The following is a 13178-nucleotide window of genomic DNA, read 5'->3' as shown; positions in this document are numbered from 1 at the left end:
TCAGAAGATAAAAAGCTAGATATATTAAAATGTGAAATGGATTCTTTTTGTGCATATAAAGTATTGGGGTGAAAATAGCACAAATAATTAACTGTTCATAAAATCACATTAAATAACTAATTCTACAAAAGATTAATTCCTTGAAAGATACACAGTGATATATTTTCCCCATATAAAAACTCAATATTAAAGATGAATAAATTAAAATTATTTTGATTCTATTTGTAATATTATGCTTTGTAGTTACGTTCCTGAGTTTTTCTGCTGTTTCATGTATTCAGATATTTTTCCTCAAAACCTCACAATGAACAATTTTGTCATGTTTTTAATACTTCCTCTACTAGAAATATACAGCGTTTCCTCATATTCTATATGCCATAAATTTCTTTCTCTGTGAAGTTTTTCAAGTGTGTTACCTGCTTTGATGCCAATTTATTGAGCTGAAAATTGAGGGATATCTAGCCTGTCTTTGCTTTACTGAGCTGTCTTTGTAATATCCCAGTGCACTGTTGATTTAGAGAACAAAGACAAGAATTTTGAACTATTATTATACTCCTGGTTTCATTAGCTGCTGCTATTAAATTGTCGGAAAAACCTATTGATTTATTTCTGATTTATAAAAGCACTATGATTTTACCTTGTTACTGGAGATGGAGATTGTAGCTGTGCCCACCTGTCCATACAATGAGTTCAGTGAATGTAAAATTCTAGCATAGCTGTGAATGGGAATACCAAGTTGGAACTATTGTGTACTGACCTTGCACTCACTTACTCAGGTATCAGTGTCCATGACAGGTGCGAGGCACTGGTGTTTTTATACGTTTGAGAGGGCACTGTTTCTTTCAAATAGAATGAAGCAGGCACCTTCAAAGAAAATTAATTCAGAGGACTAAACTAAACTCATATTGCATACCTGTCGTGTTGGCTGGGGCAACTTTGAAGTGTTTATTACTTTCTTCAGCAACACTTGAGTGAAACAAAGTGGAAATGCTGGAGTCTTACACAAAAAAGCATAAAAATGTATTTCTATATTTTATGCTCCTCATGTTTGATACACAGTATTTTAAATAAATAAATAGAAATAGAATTTGTATGTCCAGTTTTTAATGGTCTCATTGAATTCTATTGCTAACTGACTCAGGGCCTAAAGAATTCTTGTAAGCATCCTGAAAGTAAAGTATTTATAGATTTGACTCCCTAATCTACTAAGACTGAACGGTAAAATACTCAGATCTTAAAACAGGCAAAAGAAATATATATTAAATTCAGGCTATGATCTATTCTACTGACACTGAAGATTATTTCATGTATTAAAATATGAGTTACGTCATGTGCTGTCTGGAAGGAGGTCTAGTGGGCATCATGGTACCTTCCTGTACAGTCAGGGCAACAGTCCAGGTGTGCAGAGTAACCAGTTTTGTCAGCCTCTGTAAGGAAGGCAGTGTTATTTATATAGTTTTCAATCGGAATAGATCTGTTATAGTGCTTTGTTTTGTCAAATTAAAGACTATGTTAGCCATGCTGTCCTTCACACATGCCTTTTTTTGAGTAAAGGTAGCGCATTCAGCACTGAGCTGTGATTATGATTTTGTCTAGATGCACAACATTTGAGATACTCTCAATCTTCTAGTATTTTGTCTCTTTGATTCTGGAAATGGTGCAAAAGATATTTCAGCGTGGTGAAGTTCAAGTGGAGAAATGCATGATAGAGTGACAAGATTAGAAGTGCAGCAGTGTTAAAAGTTGATAGGATACTGTGAAATCATAGAAATGAACTGCATTTAAATCATTCTATCTGCATACTAGTGGAAACCTCGTCAGGCCTTTCAGCAACATCTTTTATATAGCTACAGTGTGTGCCCCAACTCCTTCCTCAGTTTTGGGCAAGGTAAACTTTGACTTTAGGATTTGCCAGAAATCCTGTTATTTGTGTGATATAATTGCATGAAACTGATGTTACATACCTAAACAGAACAGGGAATATAGGTCACAAATTCTTAATTTATTTATTTTTTCTGAAATTGTGTGGTGCATAAAAAAACTATTTCATATTTTTATTTGTCACTTGAAATGTTTTTCTGCTCCCTCAGTTGTTTGTTATTTGTCTTCTGTCTGACTAATGAGGCATCTTCAATCCTTTGTACAAGGATAAAGTGTTCTACATAAGCACTTTGCTCTTTTCCTTTCCTTATCTATGAGCATTACAAATACTACATTTTTTTCTTGGTTTTCATTTTTTCTTGACAGTATGCTGGTAATCTTACAGACAGATCTGTTTGTCAAGAACTTGTTTTGAAATAGACGTTTTATATATTCGAGACTATTCCATTTCCTGGCTAGATTTAGTTAAATTTTGCAAGGTTTGTGAATCAGAGCTGTAAGTTCACAAATCAGAACCATACAGTTGAATCTGTTTCTATATTTGGAAAACTGCCACTAGAATTTAATTGGCCACAGCTTTCTATTTTGTTACTTTTTACTAGAATACCCGTCTTAAAAGTAGAAAATAAGTAATGAATCCCGTAGTAGATCCCTCTTAATCCCTTCCTGTTCATAGTGAATATTGATGCATTGTTTATTTGCTCATATAATATAAATAAAACCAATGCAGTCTAATTCTGTTTGGTATATGTACTCAAATCAGTCTACAACCAGAAGTGAATTAATGCCTGAATCGAGTTCGAAACTGTAGACAGCTTAGTGAGCAAAACCTTTATACGTTTATCTAATCAGACTTGTTAGCATACTCTGCAGAAATGTTTCCTTGCACCTGTGTCTACAGAAATTTAAGTGCCTTATGAAAGATCCCTTCAAAATATTTAAGGAGTTGTAATTTTTACTGTAAAAGATATTTGTATTAATGCCAGTTGTTCACTCTTCTTGCAGTGCAAATTAGAATATCAAGCTTGTGTCTCAGGAAAACAGATCTCAGTAAAATGTGAAGGACGTTGCCCTTGCCCTTCTGACAAATCCACAAACACCGGCAGAAGTGATCGGAGAGGTGAGTGATGATAATTTTTAATGGCTCATGTCTAGAAGAAAATCAGATTTTGTTCATGGAAAAACACAGTGATCACAAACATTGTATATTTTTAAATAAAAAGAGTCTTATTTTATTCAAGGATCTTTTCTTTTGAAATTGTTCCTACTTCAGTGCACCACTGTAATTTTCAAATGCAGCTATTTTAGTGTGAGTGATTGTTCTTTTCTTTCCTGTTAATATTCCTCAAGATACCTGTGGCAGTACATATGACAAAGAAAAAATTCCTCTCTGTTCCTTAATGTTTTCAGCTGAATTTGCAAGAAAATGTGACTGGGGGGAAAAAAAAGAAACTTAAAAAGCCCTCATTAAAGCTTATAGGAAAAAGCAGTTGCACTTAAACTATGGAACTTCTGGTAAAGATTGTCATGTAAAAATGATTTCTTAGAAAAGTGGATTGAAATGTGTTTATCTTTTTCGATCATATGTGAGTATGGAAACATTTGGTTGCTTTGCTCTGCTGCTGCTTCGCTACTGATGCAGCTGAAGAAAAAAATTTGTGGCTAAGCATATTTATATTTCAGTAACTACAGGTGACTTTGGAATGTTGTTAAACAAAACAAAATTTAGTGATCCTGCAAGGAGAGCCATTACAGCATGGTAATATATGCATGGCATATGCATAGCATGGCAACCATGGACCTGAATTTGCCAAGAACAGAACTGGAGGTCAGCCCTGAACTTTGCTATCTGTATTTACTTTTTATTCTATGTTTAGTCACACTGAATTTGTGAAGCACAAGTATCCTGTATCCTAACTGGTTAAACACCATATTAGTTTTTGAAGATTTTTTTTTTCCTATAGAAATCTTTTAAATACAAAAGAATCCAGAACTATATTTCTGACTTACGTTAACATTGGGGTTTTTAAAGCTTTTTATTAAGCTTGATTCACCATTGTTTTATTGAGAAATTTACTGTTAGCACTTCCTTTACCAGCTCTAGCTGCTGACAAAAGTGTATTTTTTTAATCATTATTTTTTAATATAACAATTTTTTAATGTTTTTTAAAAAGGACATTCTTTGAACAGGTAATGAACGTATGAGCACTGTAAACACTGGGCTGTGTGCACTAGACAAGCCAATCAAGAACCTGCTTTGAAACATTCCTTTAAGCCACTCATGGTATTCTGTAATATTACTGATTATATAATTAAATATTAGTAAGTATGTGCAATTAAATTTTGACTGTGCTGCAAACTCTGAAAACTGATGCACCCTTGGGATTTTTTAAAGCATTTATTATAAAATTTCATGTAGGAAAGGTAAAAAAAAATACATAAATCTGTTATTTGCTCACACTGCCAGCACAAATTAAAACCATAATAGAAGAGGCAGTCATATATGGTCAGTGTGATGGTCATATTTATGCTATAGAGTATAGCATAAATGAAGTTTGCACTAGCAGTGATTTCTGGCTTGCCAGAACAGATGTAAGGATATTTGCCTAACAGTGGGTAGGAAGTGAAATTCAGACAATCAGCTGAGAAATATCTCTCTGTGAGTAGTAAGCCTGCCATTTGCTCTGTTAGTTTTTGAATATATCACTGCCCTCCATTAAAAAAAAAAAAAAAATTAGCATTGTCTCTGCTTTAAATTGTTTCACCTGATACAGTTTTGTTTTTTTATTTAATTTTATCTTAGTCTGTGTTTTCTCAAGTGGACTATTTTTTCTACTCCTGTATGTAAACATTGAAAGCAACCTGTTTTGTTTCTAATTAAAATTGTTTGTAATTAGTACTGGTAGGAATGAACTCTTCTTGAAGACTTATGCTGCCAAGGGAACAAGATTACTTATGCTTAGTTATGTAAAAGAGAAGGCAGAAAGAACCTATATAAGTGTAGGAATTACCACTAATCCTGTCCTAACAGATTGTCAGGGCAAGCAAAATCAGGGCTTTCCACATGCTACATTTTACCAGAACATTTAAATTTGAATATAATTTCCTTACAAGGCCAAAGGCCAGGAGATGTAAGAAATATTAATGTGAGTTGACTAGCACTACTGACATTTCAGCCACTATTGTAACTTGAATACAAATTTTGTTATAAGTGCTGAAAAAGAATCCAATTATTTTCTTTAAACTGCATTCCATTAAGTGTTAGCTGTGTGTGCATCTGTGAATTGCTTAGAGATTTGACAAAGCCAGAGACAAAGGAAGATTAGCGCTCCAGTTTCAGATAACTTCCTAAAACATATGCCCTATCCAAAACATTTTTCCTTTATTCCTATTCACAAGTTCTGATTTTTTATTTATTTATTTATTTTTTAAAATTTAATTTAATTTTTTAACTTTTTCCCTTTCCATGTATCTAGGAAGCAAGCATATCTATGAACTTACCCGAAGTATTTTTGGTATGAAATGCCATGCTCCTTTGGGAAGCAAAATGAAATCAGTATTCAGAAAAAAAGATTTGCTTTTCAGTGTCTGTGCCAATCTGATCATAAAACTGCACAAAACTCTTAGTTGGAAGGTGTTTCTTTCTTTGCTCAATGTATGAGGCATCTGAGGGTGTGCAAGCTTTTCTGAAAGGTGGCTCAACCCAGTGATACATTCAGTAACAGTGAACCTGCCCTGTGTGCAGGGATTGTTAGTTTGAATCCGAACACAAAATGGCAGAAGACTTGATCTTGACCTAGATGTACAAGTTGCTAACAAAACAAGCAATAAAAAAGAGCAGAAAAATATAATCATACTAATCTTTCTTTATTTTGTTGTGGTTATGATTTAGAAAAAGCAATCTGAGTATCATATAAAATAAAAATAAAAAAGAAGCTTAATCTATGGCCGTAAGAGTGGGGCAAATGTGAAGAATGCTTGAAGTGGTGTTAAAAGGAAGGGTCACACACAGAAATGAAAATACAGAATAGTGGAGTGTGTTAGGGAGTCAAGAAAGAAAGGTAAACCAGAATGAAAGAGTGAAAGGATCCCTAGTGACACCATCCCTAGTGACAGAGAAGTTAATCAAGAGAATTGAGGAAGCACTTAGAGGGCTCAGTCTTTTCCCAGCAGATCCATTGCTACACGTCCCACTTTCACCCTAATCCTATTGAAATATGTGCCAGGATTTGGGGCATTCAGGTCACAATGGCTTGTGCAGATGCGCATATAGGGATTTCACTGAGTGAAATCCATTGGTCTTGATTTCTGCAAGCTCTTCAGAGTTTTTTGCCCAGTGTTTAAATGGGACCAGAAAACAGGAAGTTTTCTTTGACAAAAACTCTCCGCTTTTTATAAGACTGAGGAGACTTCTGTCCTCTTGGCAGTATCTAATGCTACTTAGAATCTTCTGCTCTGGAGCAGTTTGAGGCTCAACATAGAAGATGAAGTGTTTCAGACCTTCAGTCTAGCAAAGAGAGAAGGAATATGTCAGTCCTTGGAAGGAAATTGTTTCATGCTCATTCAGGAGTTGAGGTGAAAGGTAAAGAGTGTTTGCACTGAACTAAATGAGACCTCACTTTTTGCATCAGTAGGAATTCTCTCTTTAGTTAGACATTACCTTCTGTTTCTCCTTTACTTCCTATGGAGATTATATGGAGGCTACTGGTTAAATAAATTTAAAAAGAAAAAGAATAGAAAAATAATATTAAAAGACTTCAGGAGGTGGTACTTTTTTCTGGGCTTTTTTTCTTGCCTGAACCAAATACCTAAATAGTGAACATGTTTTGAATGCCAAGGACAGCAGATAAGCGTGCGGCTGACAACTCTTAACTATGAACAAATTGCTTTTAGAGATACCTGAGGAAAGCAGTCCATTGTCAATTGGCTTGAAATTACTATACTGGAATTTGCTCCGCAGATACTGGAGAAGGTTTAATTATCCTTAAATACAAAAAGCTTGGAAACCAGAGACCTAGACAAAGTGCCTATGGATTCTTCCTGGTTTACATCTTTGAATATCTTTTTCCTGGAAACAAGGTTGGGATTCTGTCCCAATAGACAGTCACCATGGTCCAGCTGAGATGCATGCTTGCATCCGGAAGCTCAGTACTAGTTGAAGGTCTTTCAGTTTAGACAGAGAAAGCTGCAACACAGTGGGTAATACATTCAGTCTCCATTTTCATTTGCTACTGAAATGGAAGAATTTGCTCTCAAATTTTTTTGAGGGTATTTCAAATAAGTCCTGTAGTAAGAGATGTAAGATATCACTTGTTATTTTCACTAAAGTAACAGAGATAGACGAATTTGTGAAAGGGTGGGCTTCTCTGTTTCTGATCATCTAGAGAGTACAACACAGCTAACATAGGAAGCTGCTATAAATGTCAGTCTCTTCAAGTCTATACTTTTGCCGGAAGGAAGTAAAAAGCCGGTGCTGCATGCTGAAAATATTTTCAGTTAGCATATTTCAAAGAATTTAATCATAGAACATAGCTGCTTTCTCAGCTGCATCCTATTTTATGCTGAATACTGACGAAGTGTTAATTGCTGTGAGAAGAAAAGTAACAGTAGGATTAAAGACATTGTAGAATCTGTTACATTCTGTGTGCACCAGGGCTTGAAAAACAAATAGCAAGACTGCACACCTCCAAATCCTCTTATTTTATTTACATAGCACCATCTTATCAATACATGACCACAGCCATGCTTCATATAGTACAAGTGTAGGTGCCAAAAAAGAGCTTTTGTTCTCATTGCATTCCAGTAATCACAAATATAGAGTTTGGGCCAAAAATAACTTTTGTGTTAACTCCTTAATCTCTCCTTTTCTCTAACTGTTCTTGAAAGTAAAAAAATAAAAATTTTTAGTTGGCGTTTTTCCTTCAAGATTAACTCCAAGTTATCAGTAGCATAAAATCTGTATCTAGAACACTGTATATTGGATTGGACCAGTTAGGCCTCATAATATCAGTCCTCAGATGTGGAGTAGCCAGGAGAAGCCGTTTATAAAATACAATAAACAAAATTGCCTTCTGAAAGGTGAAGAAGTTCACGCTGTGATGTCAGGATTAAAATTTACCCTTCAAACTTCAAATGTGAGAAAAACAACCCTTCAGTGAAATTCTGGTAGGTTACAGTGCACTGCAATGCTTATTTGCTAATAGGTTGTAGTGTTTGGGATTTATTTAGAAATAAATTAGTATGTTGTAAAATATTTCACAAAGCATCTAATCATAGCATCAAACTTTGCGCTGCCTTACCTGCTTCAGAAAATAAAAAATAAATTCATTATAAAAAGAAGTACTAAGAGGAAAGTGTGCTGTTCATAATGGACAAACTACTCCCAGTTGTTAACTGTCTCAGAAGAGCATACGCAATAAATGGAAGGTTTGGGGCAGACACAGTGGAAACATTTCATATGTGTTAGGTAAATTTACTTTAGGCAATGGTCAGATTTCTAGTCCACTGTTTCCAACTGTGTTTTTACATAGTTCAATAAAATACTTTGTTACATAATTGCTATCACAATTCTATAGAATGCAGCATCAAATTAATGAAAACCTCCATACTTCTTTAGTTGCTTAATTTTCATTGAACTTTGGTGATTGTTCTCAAAGTGATTTTAAATGAATCCAGAAAGAAAAGTGAACCTCTGCTAGTGGAGACACTCAAAACCAGACATTCATCCCATCTACTTGGGCATTCACTTTTTGAGAGTGATGTGTTGCTTTGCACTCTAATCACAAATATCGAATCCTGAGCAATTATTTCTCCTCTTGTCTTAACTACCGTCCCCAGTGTGAATCTTACCACTAATTTAAATGTAAATAAGCTCTAGGGCTGTGTCTCAGTTTCCTTTTTAGTGAAAAAGACATTATTTGTGGATGAGTATTTATACTGTGCCAATGATTCTGAATTCTTTTGTGATTTTAAACAAACTACTAGTGTGTTACTGTACATCCATTTTAATCCTTTAGAAGGTATTGACTTAGTAGTAAATGTCCATTTTGCTTTAATTGCTTTTTACATGCAGTATTCACTTTTAAATCTCAAAGTGGTTCATCTTAGACCTACGTTTGTCCAGTTATGTAACCTAGAGTACTATTTTTCATTTTGCTTATTTCATCATATTCATTTATAATAATTGTGAGCTGAAGGCATACATTATATAGACAGCCATTAGAAAGTAAAGAGAAAATGGAGGCATTGTAGATTTTTATGCTGATACATTGGGTCATGCAAATTCTTTAAGAATATCTTTTCTCTCTTTTACGTATATAAGCTGCATGTGTCCTTCTTGTAGTGTGGGGTCCAAAACTGAACACAGTACTTAAGGGGTGGCCTCACCAGTGTTGAGTACAGAGCAATGATTACCTTCCTGCTCCTGCTGGCCGCACTATAGGCCAGGATGCCATTGGCCCTCAATTCCATTCAATTTAAATGGTAAGTTCTTCAGGTGTTGAAGCTGTGGAGAGCAGTCCTGGGGAAAGCCTCTCTGTCCCGTGTTGCATTTTGAGATACCTTCTGTTAACAGCAAATGGGTGTAACTTCAGATCTGATGCTCTGTTAAAAGTTTTGGAATACGATGCTTTTTTTCCTTTCGGAGTGCCTTTAAGAGTTTTTCCGGCATCTCTGCTCATTGTGTGGGTGTTCTAATTCCCAGGCACCAACAGCATTTATGTGCTCAGTCAGGTGGGACCTTGCCAACAGATGAGCTTGCTTGAGGACATAAGCATAGCTGGAGTTACTTTGTGGCTTTATCCACCATAGGGATTGATTTTGTACCTAATCTTTGCCTTAGCTGGAAGTATTTGTTTCATTCCAAATGAGATTCCAAAGTATGTGAGGGTGAACTAACGCACTTGAAGTGGACAATGCACTTGTGGCTTAGGATTTATTGACTTGTATGGGTTTTTTTTTTGTTGTTGTTGTTGTGTTTTGTGTGTGTGTGTGTGTGTGTACAGCTCAGACAGGACTTTAGGCATGCTGGTACTTTTGACGTAAAGACTTATTATGTGCAAGATAAGTAATTAATTAGTCGTTCAGAGTTGCTTTCTTTTCTACTTAAAATAAGCTATGCTCTGTTCATACATTTTTCACAAAGGAAAACATCTCTATATGTTGCTTTAAACTGATCTACTAAGAAGGTCTGGTTGATTTTTTTTGTTTGTTTGTTTTTTTAACGTCCTCTTTTTTCATTGTATAAACTAAAAGGGGAAATCTCATGGTGAGTGCCTTGAGGAAGGCAAAGGTTTTAGTTTCAGTGTGTTATCCTGTTTGTATCCAAGTATATTGTTTGTGTGTGCTGCTGCAATTTTAAGAAAGAGATAGGGAAGCCATCATAATGAAAGAAGATAATGAATGTTGTTTAATTTTCTGTTTCATAATTATTAATTTGTATGTAGGTCATTAAACTTTTGATGAGTCATCTCAGTATTAGAGGTCCCCCAAACATCCAGATTGTTAGGAAAGTTTAGCCTTTGCTGCACAGCAATCTCTACCAAACTACATAAGACAGTCATAAGAGCATGCTTTTTTGGGGATATGTTCCTTATCTTCTTTTGCTCTATGCCAACTAGCATTTATGGATTATAAGGCTAGAAGCTTAAATATGGTTCAGACCATTAATATGGTGTAGCATTTAATTGTAACAGCTATAATTGCCTTAATTATGTAAATGAAGGGGCTGTGACAGTCTTAGGATACATTAAAGGCTTTAGAAGTGTGTCACAATAATTCTATTGAGGGTAAATAACCAAAGAGATGTAGATCATATGCTAAGTATCTGGATCAGCGTTATCTTTTTGTTCATGCAGTGCATGAATAAACTAACAACATACTGCTATGTTTGTGTCTCAATTACTGACGTGATTGTAACATTTTCTCACTGATACTATTTTTATACCATTAATATGCAGTTGTATGTAAAAGTGATTCATCACACATCAATGGGAAATAACTGCCAGAAAAATACTTGCTATATAATTATTTTAAACTAGGTTATTTGACCCTTATGCTTATTTTTGGAAGCTAAAACTTATGGTAGCAATTGTGCAACCTACTGCCAAGCTGTTTTGTGCCATCATCATGTCAAACCTTATTTGATGTTCAGGAGATCATTAGGAAACTCAGGCATGGAGTAAATCAGTATGTTCTGAGTGAGTGTTGGATCAGCGGAGTACAGAGTGGTCTTCAAGTCAGATGTAAACCCACTATTCAAAGAATGTGTAACATCCTATTTGGAAATAATTCTCAGTAAGAGTAATTCAGTCTTTAGTAGTTTAATTTCCTGTTTACTACATAACTTTGATTGTGCCATGCATGCTTGCTGTTACGTAGTTGAAGTTATTGTTTTAGTAGCTGGAAGTTGTCCTAGTCACAAACAACATTTATCTTAGTGTAGAGTTTAAATCTCTAAAAAAATCATGCTTCTAATATATATTATGAAATCCTGATTATTTCAAGCCTTTTCTCTCAGTGAAATAATTAACTAATAGTTCTACCAAGATACACGTAGCTCACACTGTTGCTTTCATTTCATAAATATTTGAATGCAATTTAAGAATTGAGAACTGTTCTTTTTGTTGGTGCAGTGTATTGAGGCACTAACGGAACAGTTTATATGGCTAGAATTTCTTCAGTGATGCTCTGAAAAAGTTTGTCTATCTGTGCAGTGACATTTGATTACACTTAAGCTGCATTCATGTGATCTGAATATCCTGTTAATGCCAAGATGTTGTAATTTCTCAAAGTTTGAAAAAGATGTTGCCGTGCAAAAAAGAATTAATGATGTATTTCCTTTCTGGGGTAAACCTTGCATGCCTCTGATTGTCTTTCTTTCAGAATATATCTTCCTCTTCCCTTTTAAACATACCCAACTGTTCATGCATAATTGCCATTTTAAAATGCTATACAAATCCAGCCAGCATTAACTTTTCTTAGATGTTACTGTATCTTTACTCAAATTCTTGTGAAGAAGAACTAAACAAATGTGCGCTGGTATTGACATCAGCTACGTCTACTTCAAGATATGTATTTTTATATCTGCATGAGTTTTGCTATTGTGAAGTCAAATTTTCTTGTTGGGGAAAAAAAAAGTTGTTTTCTGATGAATCAGCACTATGAAAACATACGTTAGTAAAGTAATAATGTATTTTGTGGCTCGATTATTGTAATTACCCAAGTGTGATGCTTTTTTTTCTGCTTCATGAATTTCAGCATTAGCTTTATTTTTTTCTTTCTATCTTAATTTTATATCCCAGATAGAGACTACCTCACATATCAGAAACCCACTAAATAAAACATAAAAGTCTTCATGAAAAGCAAAAAAGCCAGCTTTGGCCCTGAAGGCACAAAGATCCATGTAATTAACTGCAATATCTGTTTTAACTGTTATTCCTGCTGATACTGCAAGATCAAGTGCTGTAGTCACCTTGTATGCAAGCGTCAGCAGTTGCTCAGTTGTATCAAACTGAAAGCTTTGGCTCATTAACATGGTGACATTGTTATGATGCCACTAATAAATGTATGATGAATGCTAGTGAGAAGCACTCAGTATTAAAAACGTAACTATCCCCTAAATCCAAGGGGCTTTGAAAAATGGGTTTGTGTTGGGATTTATTAGTGCTGAAATGCTGTTTTTAAAAGAAAGAATCATGTGTTTATGGTAACTTTAAAAAAAAAAAAAAAAAAAAAAGGAGATCAGGTATTTATACATATTGAATAGTGATCTCTGTCAAAAAAAAACTGTTAACTGTACTTATTTGTAGTAGAGGTTTATTGTAAACTCCTATGACTTAAAAAGAGAAATGTAGACCGAGCCTTTGGTGAAACTAAGTACTGAAGAGGTTTTTTTTTTTGTTTCGCCTTTTCGGTGACATTGTCACCTTACCTGAATTTAGATGTAGATGAAAGTTTTAAGTGGGTTTATAACCCAGTTTACTGTGTCTTAAAAGATTTTTTTTTTTTCCTCTACGTTTTCTTGCAAGGTTAATATTTGATCTCTTACAGTATTTTTACATGTGTAGTAGAAGGACGTTAAAAGAGACTTCAGGAACAATTAATATACTACTATTTAGTTAATTTCTTTCTGAAGAGTTAACCTAAGAAGGGGGAAAACAAAATGTGCATTGTTTGACAAGTGAATAGGATGTTGTGGTAGCTCAGAAAAACAAAATCAAATGTACATTCTACTCTTTTATTTTAAAACAAGGAAAGCAATGGAAAAGGTCATTAGAGTAAAGTTCCCAAACTATGGC

At 34.6% G+C, this 13178-nt stretch overlaps 1 protein-coding gene across 1 annotated transcript in view; it reads left to right on the top strand.

The window, feature by feature from the left end:
* SPOCK3 (SPARC (osteonectin), cwcv and kazal like domains proteoglycan 3) overlaps positions 1-13178 on the top strand; it is a 133849-nt gene that overhangs the window by 92353 nt on the left and 28318 nt on the right. Inside the window, exon 6 of the mRNA XM_085544828.1 lies at positions 2887-3001. Within this exon, the coding sequence (XP_085400954.1) occupies positions 2887-3001 (115 nt within the window). The remainder of the gene's footprint in view (positions 1-2886; positions 3002-13178) is intronic.

Source organism: Coturnix japonica, chromosome 4, assembly GCF_054131305.1.
Source record: "Coturnix japonica strain WE chromosome 4, WE-NBRP24, whole genome shotgun sequence".
Lineage (NCBI taxonomy): Eukaryota > Metazoa > Chordata > Aves > Galliformes > Phasianidae > Coturnix > Coturnix japonica.
The sequence above is the reverse complement of the archived record's forward strand: the minus strand, read 5'-3'. Positions and strand labels throughout refer to the sequence as shown.